This window comes from Aptenodytes patagonicus, chromosome 2 (genome assembly GCF_965638725.1).
Source record: "Aptenodytes patagonicus chromosome 2, bAptPat1.pri.cur, whole genome shotgun sequence".
NCBI classification, from domain to species: domain Eukaryota; kingdom Metazoa; phylum Chordata; class Aves; order Sphenisciformes; family Spheniscidae; genus Aptenodytes; species Aptenodytes patagonicus.
This window is the reverse complement of record NC_134950.1, coordinates 115,441,959-115,462,638: the sequence shown is the minus strand read 5'-3', so window position 1 is coordinate 115,462,638 and position 20,680 is coordinate 115,441,959. Positions and strand designations below refer to the sequence as shown.

Below are 20,680 nucleotides of genomic sequence, written 5' to 3'. Positions count from 1 at the left end.
AGTCTGTGTCTGACGTGCTGGTGGAGCTGCTGACAGGGGAGTTTATTCATTAGAGAACAAAGGGAATTGTTCCCATGTGCTGTAATATCTCACAAAGATGTATCTTCTTGACATATGTGTATTAGGTTGCCTCCCCGGTGGTATGAAAATATTTGTCCAAGATGTATTCCGTAGTTCCTGAGGTTAACCTTCTAAGAACCAGGTAATTACTGGAAAGTGTTGTCTTGTGTACCTTATCAAGAGGTAATACAATGAAGTAAAACTTATCCATGGTGGAACTATATTTAATGATTGTTTGTACTCACTAGATAAAACTTTTCAATTACTTGTTCATTGTCATTTGATCTATTTCCCTGTAAATATCTATAGGAGCAGAGGAATGAATTCTCAAACTATTCCTCTGAGATTTTTTATTTCCTCAGCACTTTCTAAGGGTGTGCTGGTGCCCCAGCAGTTTCAAAATCTCAAACTGAATAGTCAACTATTTGAATCTGTCTTAAAATTTATTAGTGTTGGTACCTACTATCAACAAAAGTTAGCTGTTGGCAGACTGCTATGATCCTTATACAGATCTTTCTCATTTACAACCACATGTGAGAGGAATCCATGGGTAGTTTTCCATATCAGCTGTTGTAGGTTATTTTGATAGCTGAGAAGTCAATATTCTCAAGCATGTGAGCTGTTGTACAGTATAGGACACAAAATTATTCTAGCAAGATAAAGAATGCATTACAAATCCCTTTCCACAAATAAATTCATTTGTGCTGATTACTTCTTTGTGCTTTCATGGCAAAAGTTGATCCCATTCTGTCTTCTTTTCATTAGAGGCACCAGATTGCCTGTAACCATTTTTGTAGTATTTGCATTAATTCTGCAACTCTGTAACAGGAGTAGAGCAGCTGTAATGCTCGTACTTGTAGAAGCTTGAAATCACTGAAAATCAGTTGTGTTAAGATATGTACTTGAGAAGACATGTCCTTCAAGCATTAACAAAGTCCTGACAACAGAAGTTTACACTTAATAGATAACATCTAACTTTGGCGTGCACTCATGATAAATAAGACTGCAAATCCTGCAGACATCCTGCAGCACCCATGTTTTTGTGGGGGCACACATACATATCACAATCATGTAGTTAGACCAACACGCATAGCGAACAGTGAGTTTCACTGTGTTATTTACATGTAACTTAGGCATGTGGTTTTTGTCACTTTGTATTTCCATTAGAAGGAAATGGTTTAGAAGTATACTGTGGTAAAAGGCAGGACGGCTGTGGTCTAACTGTCCTCAGCTTATCACCCATTCTCATCGCAGCCCACCTCCTCTGAACCAGTTGTGACTGGTTCAGTTTACAGGGTTTTTCCACTAAATAACCAAACCTTCCTGCAAACAAACGCCCCAGCACCCAGAAGCCTTAAAAATCCACTTGTCCTCTTATTCGGGCTAAATAAATAAAAATTAAAAACTTAGTATGAACAGTATATGTCTGTATAAAGAAACTTCAGGTACATGTGAGCTGTTGCAGATGTAAAACCTGCAACCGTGTACATGAGAAACCCCAGAAACTGTGAGGTGATAGCTATGCTCTGGTGCATGGTGATAGCATGGTTTAGAGTTGCATGTAGGCAGAGTTTTTTGTGCAAAAAGCTTAAAAAGCTGTGTTTTCTCTCTGTTTTCCTGCGCTGCATGGACAGCATCTTTCTGTTTCACGTATGAGACACAACAAGTGAATTTGGGGATCATTTTAGTGAAAGAGATCTTGGTTCATTAATGCAATCAAGCGTTTCTCTAGCAGAGATAAAGGTAGGGGAGACTGGGACAGTAATATCAATGATGCTACTGAAATCTACAGTAACTGCATTCCAGAAATACCTTTGTAGCTATTTTATTTCACTTTGATTGGAACCGAGCCTTAACAAATAATAGCATGGGATATCAGCTGTTTCTCAAAGAGAGTTTGACTAAAGACTAGACATCACATCTTTCTTCACATTGAAGAGTGACGTGACATTGAAGGCAGTAATTAGTTGCACTGGCTTCAATATGCAGATTGTAAAATAGCTTGTGAGATATGCTGTTAGTAAAATAGCTGTGGTTGTTAGAACCGAGCCTGACTTATGTTCTCCTTCCCTTGCGATGGTGCGAGCCCTAGAAGGTAGCCCTGTTGTAACAGCACTGCATTTCCCCCTGGCTTGGCTTAGCTCTTCAACAGAAAAGACGTAATGAGCTAGCTTTTATTGCTCTGTATAAATGTTCCTGTTTAATACATTGAAAAGCAGAAAACTGATGGGTTTAAGGATCTTTGATTTCCTGAGGAATTTATACAAACAGAGAAATGAATCGGGTTTTCTAGCCATCTTGGTACATGCTGTGGAAATGCTGGAGAACAAACACAGGCCTCACAAATGCACCTGGAGGAAAGCTTTTATTGCCCTCTACATCATTACAGATACAGTAAGTGTAAATGCTGCAGGCAATGAGCTCCAAACTTATGGCAGTGTTTTGCCCCAAACTGAGCAAATGCTTTACCCCAGTATGTCTACTTCCGATTTTTCCACAGAAATCTGAAAGGAACTGATTTGTGGAACTTGGAGATGAAGAGTTCAAAGCCCAACATCTGAGAATTTTTCCTCTATTGTGAAAACACTTTCTCTATCAAAGCTTCAGATTTAAGGTTTTGCTCAACTTAAAAAGGTATCTCTAAACAAGATGATGTTTGTAATCATTACAATTGTTTTCTTTCTTTAAAAATACAATGTGCAGGTTTTCAAGTCTGTGTCACAGTGCTGGTGTGGGGGCCAATGGATTTCTTCCATTTCTGTACATGTGCACCTTAGAATTGCTTTTATGCTCGTCTAACTTCATTCAAAAATATTATGTTCACTTTTTAAAATTGTGTTTAGTTGACTCTTAAAGCACACATCACTTAAGAATATTTGAGTCCCAATTTGGTAGATATGTGAGAGTTGCAATAAGTCATTGAAAGTAAAAATGAACAACAACCTGTGAATTTACGGCACAGCAATGCTCCTAATTAAGCTTTAAGCACAATGACAAAATGCATCTGTGCTTTATATGTCAAAAGCCCCATTACACCTCTAAAATTCTGCATGCATAACTACTTTTAACATAAGTACCTTCCTCATTTTGCAATATGGACTTTGGATTAAAATCCAAGGTATGTAACCTTACTCCTATTGTCCACCGCAGTTCAATACTCAGAAAAATGAGGAAAATCAGACTGAAATAAAAACACTAGCAGTAAAGCAAAACAAGCCCTATGCACTAATGCTAGAAAATTATTTTTGGATTTTTTTTTTTGTTGTTACATCTAACACTGAGAGCAGGGGAGTCTATATGGGTAAATATATAGCAAAGCAAATTGAAGACAATTTTGTAAGCCTTTCCTAAACCGGCATTTATGCTTTCTTTCCTTGGTGCTTGGTTGGAGCCCACATTCTGTAGATGAAGAAGAGTACGATGAGATAGTACATGAAGCTCTTCAGAAGAAGGACGAGGTACACTAAATGTGCTGCCCTGTGCATTAAGTGATCTGTAACAAACATACGACAGGAAAGTCTTGTTTAATGTCAATATTGTACAACCTCCTAAAAGACGGGTAGAACTGGGACTATGTAGTCTGTTTACTGCTGCAATTACATTGATTCCAGTGGACAGTGTATAAACACATACAATGTCTGACTGTCCTTTGAGTGGGTTTGCACTGCTAATAAGTTCTAGACCAAGCAGGTTTCTTAGCACTAGACTGCCTCTCAATTATTATTCCCTGCAAAGGCAAGAACATCATTCTAGTGCTTCCAGCACTGATTACCAGTAGCACCGTGTTTGCTTGAATCATTTTGTGTTGGATTTTTTGAACATAAGTGCTCACGATTCTTCCTAAATCCCCATTCAAGCTAAAAGAAAATTTCTTTGTCCAAAGTGCTGGGCAATTGCTTGGCTGATAGAGCATCAGCTGAAGCGTTGAACATTTAACTGCTTCAGGTATTTAAAAAAGTGGCACTTAATGCAGGCTAAAAATTTAGTAGCCCGAACAGCATCTGTAGGGTTCTAATAAAGCTACCTAATAAAGGTAGGAGAGCCCCTTCTTATAATCCACAACAGAAGTTAATTCAGAGTACCACTGAAGCGTTTTTAAGTTACAGACCCCAGACTTAAAAGATTTCTTGTACGCTATTTAGAAAGATCATTTTCATGATGTTCTGAACATATGTAGCAATATCTAACTCTTGCCTGACATGCATCGCTTTCCCACATTTTAATACATTTTAATTACCTCTATTAAAAACTGTGCTGTTTCCAGGATATGTGCTGCAGACCTCTTCCTGAGGAACAGTCTTTGTAGAATCTAATGGAAAGAGAGTTTAAATGCCCCAATTAGGCTTTTCTTTAATTTTAGCAAACATGAATTGAGAAATAGGGGGAAAAAGAGGCAGTACAGCAACAGCGAAATGGGAAGTTAGTGTTAAACAACAAAAGAAGGATGTTTAAGATCTGTCTGCAGAGCAGATGTTCACAAGTAGGATTCATTTGCAGAGAGAATTTGAAGGGGGGAAATGCTCGTAGAGAAGTGACTGGGTATTTGTTGCCGTAAGTGGGAGGTTTGCCTTTGCCCTTTTAGGAATGTGTCCATTAGGCTGTTCTTTGCAGAGTCTCTTTTATTTGGAACTGCAGTCAGCTTGACCACCTGATCTTGTCGCTGAAGTAGCTGGGGTCTGCCTTCACGACTTACTGTTATTAGAAATGCAGAATAATTTACATCGGAAAGCACCTCAATTAGTCTGTTACTTAATGGTTGCTCAACATTAACGAATAATCTTGAGGAGTGTATGACCTAAGGTTCCCTTATTGGGAATTTGCTATTTTGGTGGTGGTTGTTCTCTAAAATAAACCCTTTTTGTGCTTGAAGCAGCAACTTTGTGTTTGTTCCTGGTTATGGTGTTTGTATGCATTGATACATGAGCTTAAAGACATCCGTATTACATCCCTAAATACATCCTTCATCTAACTAAACTTAAAGCATATTTTTGTCAGAATACATTTTGAAGGTTAAAATGTAATGGTTATTTATGGCCATGCTCTCACTCATTGGAGTTACGTTAATCTATAGTAAATTGAACAGAGGTAGGTACTGAGAAAAAATCAATCTAAATGGGCAGCTTTTCTTAAAGATGTTACCATGATTGAAATAATTTGCATTGATTATAGGTTACTTTTTTCTTTAAAATTGCATTGTCTTTCAGATTTTGCTTTGCATAATCAATCTTTCCACAATTAAATGAGATATCTTTTTTTCATACATGGTTATTATCTCACTATTGCTGGACTATGGGTAAGTAATATATTTAAACTTGCTCTACATCCCCAGCAACCTCATTTTTAACTCCTTAGTTTTTTATACCTGTGACTAATGTCAGGAGGTGTCAGAGGGACTTATACCGGTAAGCCATGGGTAACAGAGCTAATAGTCTTTTCAGAAACTTCTGTAGACCGGAAAGTAACTGACACGGCTCAGTGCAGACCTTTTGGAGCTATGCTAGTTTACACCTGATGAGGTTCAAGAACTGCTGTTTTCCTATTGCAAAGGGCCGTTCACATGGGGAGCATAGCGCAGGCTGGGTTGCTTTTTCTGGGAAAACTTTGGTAGTTTCTCCAGATGTGTATTTTAGCTATTGTTGTGCCAAGGAGCACAGATGCTTTCAGGAACAGTAATAGAAAGCATTATTTCTATAATATTATTGCAAAGAAGAAGTGATGTCTATAGTAATACATAGAATGAATTTTTTAACATGTAGTATATACCTTCTGTCGACAGTAATGGCTGTCCGCTTTCATGCTCATATTTGCAGTGATAGATCTTGTCTTTGTTCTCCAGTGGTACAGTTAACCAGCTGCCGATTGAGTATTTATCCTCTTCTGTGGGTTTCCAAATGTCTCCTTTTACTACGTTGTCTGTTACCTCATTTTTTCCATCGGTCCATGTCACCCGAATAACTTCTGGGTAGAATTTCTCAATAAGGCAAACATATGTTATCTGATTTTCATGTTTCTTCTGTAGGATTTCAAAATTTGCCGGTGGAGATACTCCTTTGTCTGGATTGGTTATTGGAGGAAAAAAATTAACACAATAGAGAGTTGGAAGATCAATAGTGTACAGCAAATAAATACGCAGCCACAAAATACAAATTCTGAAGAGCAACAAGCTAAATGTCTGACTAACAAATGGTTTAGCTTTCTAATTTGTTATGAAATACTTAGGATGGGAATAGAAATGTCTCATGTATGAAAGGAATTTTAGGTAATAGGATGGATGAATTACAGCTGTTTCCATCCTGGAAGTAAAAATAAGTTTCTGGCCAGCTGGACGAACCTGGCATTCAAACACACTTTATATTAAATATTATTTCAATAGACCCAAATGGCAAGTTTTAATTTTCAGTCCAAAACAGTTACAATACTCTTTAGAATAATTGGGAATAGAAAATATGACTTTTAACCTTATTTTTAAATGTGTTATTTTATAGAGAACTAAAATGAATAGAGGTTTTTATGAGCATGGTACAGAAAATCAAGCTCAAAATCAGAAGACAAGACTCAATTCAAATATTCTCAAGTCATTTTTGCTTAGACAATATAGAGTCTTCCAGAGTCTGGAGAATGTTTGATATAAGCTTTGATACTGTGCCATGTGCATGGAGAAACATTATTTAAGTCCTAAATTGTTTAGTAAACACTAACATCTAGACTGCTTCATTCATGCTTCTTGTCAAGCAGCACATCTGATAGAGGGAGACCAGAGTAGACTAGATCTACTCTTTAATACTCTAATACTAGAGTAGATTGAACAGTATCTCACAAAAGATTTCTTGAGTATTTTATTAGAAAAATAAATTTAAGTCTGGTTATTTAAAACCTTAGAAACCTACTCAATGTTTGAAAAATTATTTTTGAGAAACGTTAAGAAACTGAAGTATTGTTGAAGACATTAATAATCTCCCTTGAAACTGAGTTAGAAAACTTCAGGCAACTACGTGAGAGCCTAAATCCCACAGCCTTCCAAGCAGTACTGCTGTCAGAACGCGTATTTGTCTGCACAAGTCTTTGACAATTATTAAATAATAATAATAGTTCCTGAAAGAGCTTTGTTAATTTATTTGATAAGAGGAATTTCATATTGCTTTATAATGTTTATGCAAAAACAACTACATGAAAATTTTGTTTACAGAATGTTAAAGGTAGACCACCTGCCTTTCAAATCTTTGCAGTTTTATGTCCCCAGTATAAGTCCCCACTGCTAATTAATGAACATCTGCTATATCTAATTAATCTTTTAAAAGTTGATATTAATTTTGTGGGGGTTTTTGGGGAAAAAAAGGCAACAAAAATTTATTGTTGCCATTTTTTGAAGACATTCTATGTGTTTGCCAGGTGAAGATCTTGATAAAGACAGGAAAATGGAATCACAAAATGCTCTGGACCCCAAAGGTTGGCAATGCTGTTCCTTTAATACTAGATTTGTTTAAATGTTTGAACTAACACATCTGAAAAGGAAAAACCAAAACTAAACTAAAACAGAAGAACATGGTATATCTAGAGAACATTTCTATATACAAATAGCGTATCTATCCATACCAGGGTTGTTGTAGGTGATGTGCTTTGTGAAACATGCTCAGCATGAACATACGTGAATATATTTTAAATGAAATGTGAGCCATTTCCACAAGATAACTGTAGGTAATCTCCATTTCATTTGCCTCTCTGGATTAAACCTTATGTTATTAGGAGGAGTCCAAATCACCCAGATTTTGCCCACACAGAGAAGACCTTTTGATATTATAAAAATGGATAGTAAATTTAAGAGTCTGTTATAGGAATCGTGAACTTCTGCAGTGCGTGCATAGGCAGTGCTCATGGGCAATCATTTTTGTCTATGCCTAACTGGAAGTGAAGACAAGATACAGTTTTCAAAATCGACTTTTGTTATAGTCAGAAGGTACTGACTATTTTTTTTAAGGCAGCAGAGAGATTTTAGGTCTTCATCTCCTTACACCACTCTTCCTCTTTAGATTCCTCTGCCACTGAATTTGAGCAGCTAGATGCATGGTGTTTAAAGTGTGGTCTGGCTGAGTGGTGCAGTTTTCATGCATTGTGAGAAAACACATTAATATAAACATGTATTTTTGTCAAAAAGCTTCCACCTTTCTTTAAATGATCTGGCTATTCTAGAGCAATCTTCTACATTGCATCCCGCCTAAAACAACTTAGTGATTCTTTGAAGTATTTCATACCGGGTGTTTAAAAACAAAGAGGACCAAAGCATAAGGCTGTCTACCTTCAAAAAGATAACCCTTGAACTATGAATTTCCTTCATTTTGGACATTTGTCATTGAAATGAAGATGTGGACTGAGTTCTGTTGTACCAGAAATAAAATTGCTAACAATTTTATGGTTCTCTAACATTAACTTAGGGGTTAATTTTATCTTCTTTATGCATCAGTCCTCCCAAGGATGCAAGATTAAACTAATTTCTAGAATGATTTATTTGTTCCAGAGTTGTATATGTTCAGAAAACCATGATGTAGCTCCTGTCCCAGTGACATTGCACTCTGCAAAGCCTCATGACTATTTTAGATGTTTCTTTTAGATTTTCAAGGCTTAGTAAGTTACCCTGACAGTAGGCTAAAATTTAATTGTCTAGTTTGATGTTGTTCTTTTGGATTATCAAATCTAAATAGAGAAGCAGAGAGAGATGCTTCCAGCTGCTAGTTCATCCTGCCCATTTTAGAGACTTCTATTAAGATGGAATAATTTCCATCTCTGGAATTGCCAATGTCTTTCCATTTACCATAAAAAGACGCCAGGTGCTTAGCTTAAATGAAACACCTAAATCATATCACAATACTGAGGAAACATTGCTTGAATAAGCACAACTGTGTGCGTGCGTGGGACAGTCGCATGTACGCACATAGGTAAATGAGTGACAGTGGAGAACTGAACAAATTAAGGTTTGCATATATACATGTATATATATGTTTGTGCGTAGGGAAAAAAAAATATATCTTCATAAACTGTAGGTACGTTTATGGAAAAAGGATGAAAACTTGTAGAATTGGCTGAAGATTTTGCTGTATTTTCAGGCTGATCTGTAAAGTCGTTGAAGTCAACAAGACAGTTTACACTGTCTTTTCTGGGCAAATGATCTGATCCTTTCTGAAGAATTTTAAAGTATGAGCTTCCACTCCACTGTCTTTTTTGTTTTAGTTAAACTTACAAAAATTTTGCTGTTTACTTTGTTAAACAGTTTTCTAAGGCAGGTTTTAAGAGGTACACATGTTAACATATAAGCATGTGCAGATATTTCTGAAGCTAAAATCTGTCTTTTCTCTCTTGTAATAATGCAGTAAGCCTGCGAAACATTGTGCAAATAAAATTCTGGAGTGAGGCTCGTAATCAATGAGCTATAACGAATTTGGGTTTAAAATATACGTTTTTATAGATTAACTATCAAAAGTTTTCTTAATTAAACTCCTGTACAGTGTCTTTATAAGCGTCTATAAATAAGATCTATAAATAAGGTCAATGTGTTTTTAAGCTGAAATTTTAATTCTCATTACTTGGATGATCCCACAAAATGGAGTAATTTTGTCTGATACTCAAAGCTCCTCAGTTCCCCTTCAAGCCAGTGGGAGCTGAGAGCACTCAGCACACTCAGCTCATAAACAGTGTTCTTGTCCTGCTTGCCAGCGACTTCAGGTATTATCACTGATAATAACACAGTATAGTCCTGACCTACTGTGAGCCTCCCCAGATACCATGAAGAGCTGTCAACCTTCACTCCAAAGCTTTCCCGTTACAAAACTTAAAAAAATGAGTCTTTGAAAACACTTACTGGAGATGATGAGTTTTGTGCCAGAGCCAAATACCTTGTTGAACGCCCACTGGTACATTCCCTTACAGAAACTGCTTGGGACGTTTTGGCCGGACAAGAACCAGATTTAACAACCATCATATGAACAATAAGAGTCTATTCACTTTGCTACATGAATGTAGAAAATCTGAATTCAATCTCAGCTAATGCTGCTATTCCCAAAGAGCCTTTAGTGATATGTACTTTAAATTCAGTTTCGAGCTAATCTTTGCCATCACTTGTTTAAAAAAATATCAAAACAAACCAAAACTGTTGTTGTCCAGGGCATTGATAGAGCTACCATATTTCCTCTAGATTTTTTTTCTAGAAAAATTAATTTTTTTCTGGGATGGTGAGTGTTTTTGACCACACAATTTAAAAATACACACATGCTAGACCACTGTTTAACTGAATTAATGAAAGGCAGTCCTGAACAGCCACGACTGCTCTCAAGCCTAGTGAAGGGGCATTAACTCATTTTGGGCCTAATCCTCTGCATGTTGAGGTTACTGTAATCTGCTTAACTGGATGCGGGATCGGGACTGTTCACCCTCAAATCCCGCCGTACTTGCCTACGCAGTACTATAGCAGGTAGTCAGTACCAAAAGGAAACATCACACGTGCATCTAAGTGTGCTGTAGAGAAGCATCAACTTCCATCATTCCCATGCACGTCCTTCCCCAGGGCCTTCTGGCTTCTCCCCAGGGAAAACCATGTGCACCTCACATGAAATCCTGCCGACAATGGCAACATTTCCAAAGGTCCAGGATTTCCCCCCACATTTTAATCTTCTGATTATTTATTGTCTGCCTGCAGCTAAACTGTGCTGCAGTGCATTCAAGAAAGCTCAGTTCCTCTTGGATGGAATAAATCAGCTTTGTTTGGACAAATCCATGGGGAAAGACCTTCCCCTTGACCAAACAGACATGCAGAGCTTCAGCCATGCTTTAGGCGATCTGTTGGCACTCACAATGTTTTCCTGTATAGCACCTCTCTTCCCCCTGCTCTGAGGCCAAGGGGCGATCTACAGCCGTGTTTCTGAGTTACCTTGACCCTGCTGCTCTGGGCAGTAAGCTTTGCACAAGGGAATGACCTGATGTAGCCCTAAGTATCCAAAAGAGGTTATATTTCAGCAATTTCTGGTTTATGTGAAGTCCTACAGTTTACCCTGACCTCTCTTATACAAGCATTTTGGGTGCCAAAGAAATGAATTCTGCTACTGCAAAGAATCCACATCACTTTTCTGCATACTTTTAAATCTGTATTTTAATCGTATTATAATTTTAAAATAGCATATCACATTCCCTCTCCTCTAGATTTTGGATTATCAGAATAAGGCATATTTTCTTAGATATTAAAAAACTTACCAGAAACAATAAGCTTTGTGCCAGTTCCGAAGACTTTGTGATAGTCACTGTATACAAATGCTTTACAAAAACCCACCTAATCTCAATGTTTTTAAAAACCTCATTTTGTGTCCCAGCCTAGCCTCATTTCCTTATTAGAAATACACCCGTTTCTTTTGACACTGACTTCTAGAATTAAAACTTTCCTTACAAAATGGTGTATGGATGAACCTGTGTTTGCTCATACAACAGATTTCACTTATGTTAGTCTTTCAGGTTTAAATAAATAAGCTTGCATGTACACAAAAACTAAGGGTTTGGAATACTGACAAAGTGGAGGATGGAGCCCTAATTTAACAGTGGGCATTCAAAATCACGGAAATATTTAAGCAGATCCTGCACACCTGAGATTTGTAATTTTCTAGACTGAGACTCCTCCAATATCCCCTGATGTTTCTATGGAAAACGTGAGGAACAGTAAAGGTTATCACCTTGGCAACATGGGAAATAATGCATTTATATATATGTGCATGTACACCTGTGTATGAATATATATCCTACAATGAGAACCTAGCGCTGCATGCTATCACCAATTCAAGCTGATCTTTTTGGGCCATGGTTTTAGGATAACAGAGACCATTATGAACAGGCAAATGTTCACACTGAACATTGACTTAAAAGAATCGGGTACTGAATTCATCTTCATGCCCATGAAATTCTTGCTATTTTAAAGCTGCTAGCAAATGTTCCTATTAAGATTAATCATGGTAAGAGGCTTTCACTCCACAGATTTCTTTTGAATGGCCACATCTTCCCTTATTTATATCTTACAGCTCCACCCTTCTGCACTAACACTCATTTGGACTTTCAAGTCTACTGGGTTTTGATTCAGGGCTTCATGTTTTAACCTGTTAAAAAAAAATACTAATGCAAACTAATGCATACATTAATCTTCACTATTTTGATTTAAAAGGGCAGAAAGTCAGTTTAATCCAACTTCAGGTAATGTATAAATAAATTTAAGTATAATCCATTTTTAGGCAACATATATTTTATAATATATAATTACAAAAAATAATTGTAGCTTTTTGAACTCTGAACTTCAATGCATTTGATGAAAACAAGGTAGATACTTCAGTAATATTTAGGAGATAGCGTTTAAAGACATCAAATATTGCTGCCATAATTTCTGCTATGAAATTATTTCCTAGAAATGTTAGTCGATTGTTCTTTTTATCACTTCAAAATAAGTTAGCAATATGCTTGTGAGTTGCCAGGGAGACCCAGCTGGAGCTGTAGCAGAAGAGATGGCAAAGGGAAACCAGCCCCACGCTGGCTGAGCAAGCTACTCCGCTTCTGTGCTGAAGGAAAAAACCTGGATTTCGAGAGGCTGGTTCAGTCTTGGCTTCCCTGTTGTGACCTTGTGAGTGCCTAAATTCCCTGGAAAGATACTCACAGAAGAATCCTGTATTGCCAGTTTATGTTGGATTAATATTCCTGTTCTGCTGTAAGCTTCTAGAAACTCATCTGTTCCACCAAATGCAAATGCCAAACCAGTGTCTCAAATCCCAGCCCTTCTGCTACCTGCATTATTGTAAGTCTCGAGCAACTTTCTTTTAGTCAGAACTAATTAAAAGAGACCAACAAGAAAAAAATCAAGTTCATTACAAGTTGATGGGAGTTTGGCTCTTTATATATTTGACTCTTTCAGTATAGATCTGGGAAAAGATTCTGCTCAAGCTCAAACCCTGATGATTCAATTGAATTAAGGTCGCTTAGAATAAGTCCTGGTTTTCTCCATTTCTTTCCGTTACGAGTAACTTACTGAGGTACTGTTGGATAGTCACCTCTGAAAAGACAAGCTGTGATGAAATGCCTGATCTTAAGCATGAGGTAACTACAGCCTTTTTACTCTATTAATCAGTTAGAAGCCTTGGCCACATAAAGACAAAATCCTACAGAATTAGAGTGATGCTTGAAAAGAATTTATTTTAAACTGTAGATACTAAAAACATGGCAACTACCTGATTAACAAGGTAAGGATTTTCACTAAAAACAACACGCTTATGTGTGCCACAAACTGGCATGGATATTTCTGTTGAATTATAGTTATGATTTACTTAGTCTTTCTGACATAAATCATTAAAAACAATCTTTGCTTGATATGCTAATATAAGTTTATGTATTTAACCAGGCTTAAATCATTTGATAGCAATAGTTCCTCTGCCTTGTGTTTGTCTAGTTGTTGACTCCAGGATTATGGTGTTTAAAGCACATTTAATGGGAAAAAAGAAGATTTTTGTCCTCCACTTTCCATTAAATAAATGTCTCTGCAGGAAAGGCAAAAAAATGGATCACTTCTTCATATGCGTGTTACTAAGCAATAAGAAGAGCATTTGGAGGTACTAATTCATTTCTACTGCCAAAGTGCTGTGTACATGAGAAAAATAATTATGGACAAGTTATTTCACTTTTACTAGCCTGATTAAAAAAGGATTTTGGCAATGGCCATTGCGTATGGCTCTTTGTATCTGTGTTGGGAAGAGGTTTTCTTTTTTATGCTTAATTCACAGCTGCTTGATTCCCTGCTTATTCCTTCAGTACAGCTGGAAGAAAGAATGAGGGCTCTGGAAACTACTACAGGCCATTTTCCACCACATTTCCAAGGAGGAGTATGATCAAAAGTGGCTCAAAATAGCTCCTTTTCAGAAATGTTTGTGATCCTAAACCACTGCATTACAAATACAACAAGGCTCACTGTAGGAATGACAGGCCAGGGAGGGGAATCCTGCGCAAGCATGATGCCAACTGAGGCTCTAAGTGAGCTGAGTGCCCTCTGGGACACTGTTAACACTCATCTACATGACCACCCCAAGCTCCTATAGCTTATTGTATGGAAAATAGCATGTAACTTACCTGACACAATGACTTTTGTACCGGAGCCAAACACTTTGTTGTAATAACTGATCACAGTGAATAAAGTCTTTGCAATAAAAATGCAGCTCTGTTATTTTTATATGGATAAATAGTATTCTTTAAAGAAAATAAGATTTGCTATATAATAAATTTTGAGACCCTAGAAAAGTAAAAAAGGAGCAGTCGCCTAAACTAAACTTTAAAAAAAAAAAAAGTGTGGAGGTTTTTGAGGGCATGTATGTTGTTAAATGGACAGGATTCATCTCAGCTAATTTTAGTCTTCTGAAAGTTTAGACGGACGGTGCAGATTGAGCACCTTGGCTCAGTCTGTGCTTTCTGGATAGAGGCAGCACCAGCAGAAGATCTATTTGATCAGATATTGGCCAAGTAATTTGCTCCTTATACACCCTCATAAAATCAAACCTAGAATTGGCGAACATTATGCTGAGATCTGAGCAGCACAAGACCCCTGACCAATATTTTTGTTGTCAGTAACATGAAGCAAAACCCTGCATGGACTGGAATCGAGCCTCCCACTAACCAGATACGCCATTTTCAGACAGTCAAGATTAGGCAAACTGTTTTCATCTCAGGTGCTTAGCTGAGCTGAATCACAGGCAAGTATCAAAGCACCTGAAGTTTACTTGAAGCAAAGTAATTTTGATGAGTATGTCAAAACATTTTGAGTTTGGCATTCTTCCTTAATAACAGTAATAACTGGTAATAAGCGGTTTCTGCAAAAGCTAGGAAGAGAGAGCAGCCTTTCAACTATGTGTATCTTCAGACAGTTCTGGGCATATCTCAGATAACTCCTTTCATTTGGTATAGTCAGACGTAGCCCTAAAGGAAAACGTTTTGCTTTTCAAAGAATTTGAGTAACCCAAGGTTTGACACTTTTCTTTCAGAATGAATTAGAAATATCACAAAGGTTGAATATGCATATTTAAAGACAAAAACATCTTTCTGTTCTCCGAACGCTATCTTTGCCATCTTTAAATTCATCTTTAAAAAGAAAATAATAATGGGGTTAGTTATACATCTGTGCTGCGATAGCTGTTTTCTTTCCCCCGTTTCATACATAAATACAAAACAATTATGTTTTGTTCTGCATATGGAAATGCTGTTTAAGAGGAAAATCCTGCAAAGCATTCAGTAGGGTTAAAACTAGCGGGAGCTAAAATAGCAGAGCACTTCATGCAGCCAGCATCTAACAGTATGAAAAGCATTTCAGAAGTAGTTAAGTTTTACATTTTGTACTTACTTGAAACAATAAGCTTAGTTCCACTTCCAAATATTTTGACATCAGCATCCCACAGTCCGATAATGCTTAGCAATATCACCTCCACTGCACTTTTCTTGCATAGACTACAGAAAAAGTCTCTCTGATTTAGAGGTTGGTGATAAATCTGGCCCAGTGCAATAGCTGAATTTTCAACACTGACTAGAGTGCCATTTTTAGAAATACTTCGATTTTTGTAGTGAGTAAAAAGTTCAGGTTTTTAAACCCAGCATTTTCTGAGAAGAAAGCAGTGCCGTGCTTATTTTATAACTATGTTCTAATCCTTCCAGCTCTGAGATTTCTCTAAGAAAGATCTGTTGCCTCTGATCTGCTAGGTTTTCTCTGAAGTAACCTCTTTTTGCTGTTTTAAGAAGAAATGCAGTTACATTATGATTCCCAAAGGAAATTTAAAAAGTTTACTAGTTATTTGTTGATTTAAATATACAGATAAACAATTTTTTTTCCTAAGTGTACTATCTTGCAAATTACTTATTGTGTGAAAGTACCTTAACTAAAGTTTCATCAAACTCATATTTTGAAGCCCATATTTTAAATGCAAAGTCCATATTCTAAACGAAACTTGCTGACGCCCATAACTAAGTTCATGCCTTTGGTAAGAGGTTACGCTGTCACCTTTTTGGCAAAAGCAGCTGCCTCTACACAGGCACAGTTTAATTGCAAATTGCAGCAGAGAACGTTTTTGGTCAGAGGCATGGATAACATTTTAAATTTCTTTGTAACTCTCCTCTGCTTTTTACGATTTGACTTAATTATAGTCACCTTGATATAGCATGTATTTTCTAAGAAACATACTGTAGGCATTGCTATATGCTTTATACTGAAAACAGCATTCATCCTATTGATTGCATAGCTTCACCACAACTAATAATACAAATGCAAAAGTAAACCAGTTACTTTCAGTAGGGCCAGGAATTAGAAATTTATTACATTCCAGGCAATTTTTCTTCCCAGTCAACTTAGACTGAACCACCTCTATCAATAAGAAACTTTTTGCGTTTCTCACTTGCTGTTCTGAGAGTAAACTTTCAAGTAGTTCACTTTTCTTTCCCAGAACAGGAATGAATCCATCCCAATATTTAAATTTTTACCTCTCCTCATTTTTCCATTCCCCCGTCCTTAATAAGTATTCAGTAATTGTTCTAGAGGTGATCTCTCTATTCAAGAGGTCGATACATTTATGGCACATCAACCCGCACAACTGGGGCACCACACACAGTTCACAGATAAAACATGATTTATCAGGCAGAAATTCATTTTCCTACAGTCTTTCATTCTTGGGAACGTGAATGACACTGTGAAAATCAGATGAATAATAACAGTACTTACTAGAGACAATTAGCTTGGTTCCCGTGCCAAAGTATTTGATCCAGGTGGTCCACACTACGTTTTGACTTTGCAATAAGCTAACGTGCTCTCTTGCTATGCCATTGTTGAAGAAAATGCCATTTTTTTCCCCAGTCAGCCCCGGCAGACTGAGTGAAGGCCTGGCCCTTGGCTACAGGGAGGATGTCAGGAATTTCAGACTTGCACCTGGTTGTTCAGCTGATACCTAATGCCCTTCGGAGCGAATCTCTTTCCTGAAGGGCTGCAAATTTGTTAGATAACCCCTCCGCTTAACACCTAAGAATTAGGTGAAGGTTTCTCTTCAGTTTTAGACACACAAATAGGTGCACAGGGTTGTGCATGTTAAAAAACACATACCTTCAGGTGACGATCCTGCTCTTTCCCAAAGGGGTACACTCCCCCTCACCTGCAATTAAGTGACATCAAGTACTACTAGCATGAAGTTCATTCTTAGTTGTCTTAATACAATTCAGCAGAGGGAAAGGAGGGAGAGCCAGCACCATAAGCATCGTGAAGGTGTCCGTGTGCTGCAGGTTGCCTTTTCTGCCCCTGGTATGTGGTTATTGTCCGCCCATCTCCTGGAACCAGTCCAGGCTCTGCAATAGCAGCTCACCGGCACTTTTCATATACTAGCTGGTGGGAGAAGGAGGCTTTTCCTTTGTGCATGGGCTTCTTACAAAACAGACCAAGATAACATCAGAGGAGTCACAGCTGCTGTCAATCAAACTAAGCCTCCATGCTTAGTTTGCCATTTAAAAGAAACTGAGTTTGAGTGCTTCTGGGATCTCATGTGCCATACCGACCACAAAACAACGTTAAGAAATTATGATTTGTGGCTAGAGGAGCTAGACTGAGGGTGAAGGTCTTTCAACTGAACTAGGTGTAACAAAAGCAATTGTGTACTCTGAAGGCTCCTGGGCAGGAACATCGTAATCGCAACCACAAAGCAATGGCAGGAGTGATGTAGACAGAGAATGGTGCCGACCAGTGCTTTTCCTGCCGCATCCTTAGACACACAGCGAAGGAGGCCACTACCATCTCACCTGCAGTTGCTGGGACTGTTTGATTATGGTCACGACAGTGAGTAGCTGGGAGGTCTCATTAGAAGAAACAAAAAGTGAAACACTGCATGTTGCAGGCAGCTTGTCTAACTCCCCTATATGATCTTGGCTTGCAAGTCTGAGGAGGACAAAACTGACCTGTAGCCATTTGGAGACCTAATACATATTTGAAATTGTTGTGTCACTTTTTCATCCCATCAGACTAATATTCTTTAATGAGTTACACTTCAATGAACCAAGTGAGGAGAGTATCAGGGTACCACAACAAAGGAAAATATTAAGAAGAGGCTTGATGGTAGAGAAAAACCTCTGTGGATTAATTTCTCAGGCATGAGGGTCAGCATGCCCAATGAGGCAGTAGCTAGGAAGGATGCATTGCATATGTGACATAAATATGAAAAGTTGTTCTTAACTATGGAAAGGTCTTTTCTTTGGTACTAGCTTTGGTAACTCTGTCTCCAACTTTTTGGGTGATTCAGATGCATCACTACTATGATGAACACCAGTGAAACACAGACAGTGATAAGCAAGAAGGAGAGGGAAAGGGACTGACACAACTCAAAAAAAAAGAACAAAAATGCCCACTTCTCAGGAGGAATAAATAGAAAATCTTCCTCCTCTGACAGCTGCTAACTTTTAAGTGAAAAGAAGACTCCTTTTCCTTTGCTTAAAATTTTACGACCCTTCAGCCTAAAGCTCTCTATTTCAGTTTTCTTTGCCAGACCAAAGGCTTTGAAGAGCTCCAGTACAATGTGCTGACCTATTTCCAGGAACAACAATATGGAAAAGTACCCCCTTTCCATTAATTAAATCCTTGCAACTAGTTCACTGACATGCTTGAGTGAAAAGGACTCAAAAGTGGAATGGAGAGGATGGGTTAGATATTGGACCTTCACCGTCCCCTTTGCGTTTTGCACTTGCTCAGTCGAAATTTCTAGCTTTTGGCAGCTGATGCTTCCAAGAAGTTGGTCAGCACCGAGCATGTCCTGCTTCTCCAGAGCCTGCATGTGAGGCCAGGCAGCTCATCCACACCAGGGGAACTGAGCTGAGATCTTTCAAGCTGTTTGTGGTTGAGACGCTGAGGGAGTATTTGTCAGGTGATCTCTGAGTTTCTACCATGGTGACTATGCCAGTAGGCGCAATAGTAGGTAGCAGTGTCATCTGGAATGACATCGGTTATTCTAAGAATACACAGTTTCTTGCTAGAAACCTTTTCAGTCCTATACCTGTGCGCTTGGAAGCCCTCATCTACTCTTTCCGTCTGTGATGAGTAGAGCATCCTCTTTGGAGCTTTACCCTCCTTCTGTTGATACCAGTGTATGACGGTGTCATCAAAATCTCCAGAGAAGTCTTTAAAGTGACATTCCAGGTGTACACTTCCTTTAGACTTGGTGACAGACAGAGGGCTCTGCACAGGAATTTCTTGTGCATATCCACCTAGGGAAAAAAAGAGGAGAAATGATGTCCTTAGCTGGAATGCAGGGATTTGGGAAGACGCCTGTTAGCACAGACATAGGTGCCTGTGAGGAAAGGTAAGAAAATAAGGAAGGACTTACAAGACCAAGCGGCTGTGGCCACAAGTGCTGCCAGCAGCAGCATGTTTGCTTGTCACGCTCTGCTGTCGTTGTGACTCAGAGGAGAAGGAAACCAGCCCTGGTTCAGAGTGAGCAATGCCATGTGGGAGGAGGAGGGGACTCCACTGGGTGGCAGCTGGTGACACTGTGCGTCAAGCCAGATGAACATGTCCCCTGAGCTCCTGCAGGGACCAGTGGGGATGGGGTAGCAAGCGGGAAGGGAAGGGAAGGGAAGGGAAGGGAAGGGAAGGGAAGGGAAGGGAAAAGGAGACTGTCCCTTGCGTGGGACTTTGCTCCGTGACAGACCATGGACGGCTGTTGTGAAGCTTGGGAAGTGCTGGTCCCCTGTGAGACATCCGGAGTTTTCTACAGGTGGTGAAACCACTGGAGATGGGTGACTTAATGGTCCACATGAATTTTGCTGTCATAAAATGGGCATAGTGATGCCAAATGCTCTGACGAGGATGAGGTCTGCTTCAGGATGCTTTCTGACACCATGACAGGACCACAAGGGAAGGGTGCCTGAGAAAAACATCAACGCTGACTGCAGCACTGCAAGTGCAGTAGTGATGGATGCTGGAAGCCACTGCACGTGGAAGGCAGAAAGCAACAAAAATAAGGATGATTCACTGAACTAAGAGGAAACTCTTTGGAAAGGAGATCCTATAAATAAAGACAGCATGTGAGAGTACCAATTTCTGGCTGAGTTGTGCGTCACACCACTGACTAGCCCTGAAGATACCAACAGGATTCAGTGAAATCAGTGAGTGCTTGCGTGCTTAGCTTCACTTTGTGTTTAAGACTTTCTCTACCTGAGGCTACTGGTGTTTGGTGTTTTTTTGCACCTAGCCTGACCTTCTTTCTAAAGTCCCATAGTTCATTATGTGTAATGGTCCAGCATTTCAGGTATCCAATTACACTCTTCATCAAGAAAAGAAAAGCTGATGAGTAGGCACATACTTGGGTAAAGGCACAAGCAAAAATTATTCCTCTCAGGCTCTTCTGTGAAATGCATGCTGTGCCCAGGGCCGTATCTAACTCACTGCAAATTTGAAGTAAGTCCATCAAACTTGACAGTTTCAGCAAATCTTCCTTCCTTCCTTCCTTCCTTCCTTCCTTCCTTCCTTCCTTCCTTCCTTCCTTCCTTCCTTCCTTCCTTCCTTCCTTCCTTCCTTCCTTCCTTCCTTCCTTCCTTCCTTCCTTCCTTCCTT

At 38.6% G+C, this 20,680-nt stretch overlaps 1 protein-coding gene across 1 annotated transcript; it reads right to left on the bottom strand.

Annotated features, from left to right (window-relative positions):
• Positions 1–2,408: 2,408 nt before the first annotated feature.
• Positions 2,409–19,494, bottom strand: TARP (TCR gamma alternate reading frame protein). Its single transcript, XM_076330790.1, has 6 exons — positions 19,452–19,494; positions 19,012–19,332; positions 11,296–11,355; positions 5,824–6,114; positions 4,298–4,369; positions 2,409–3,553 (listed from the first exon to the last, which is right to left on the bottom strand). The coding sequence occupies exons 1-6, from the start codon at positions 19,492–19,494 to the stop codon at positions 3,420–3,422; spliced, it is 921 nt and encodes a 306-aa protein (XP_076186905.1). The 3' UTR covers positions 2,409–3,419.
• Between the last annotated feature and the right edge of the window lie 1,186 nt (positions 19,495–20,680).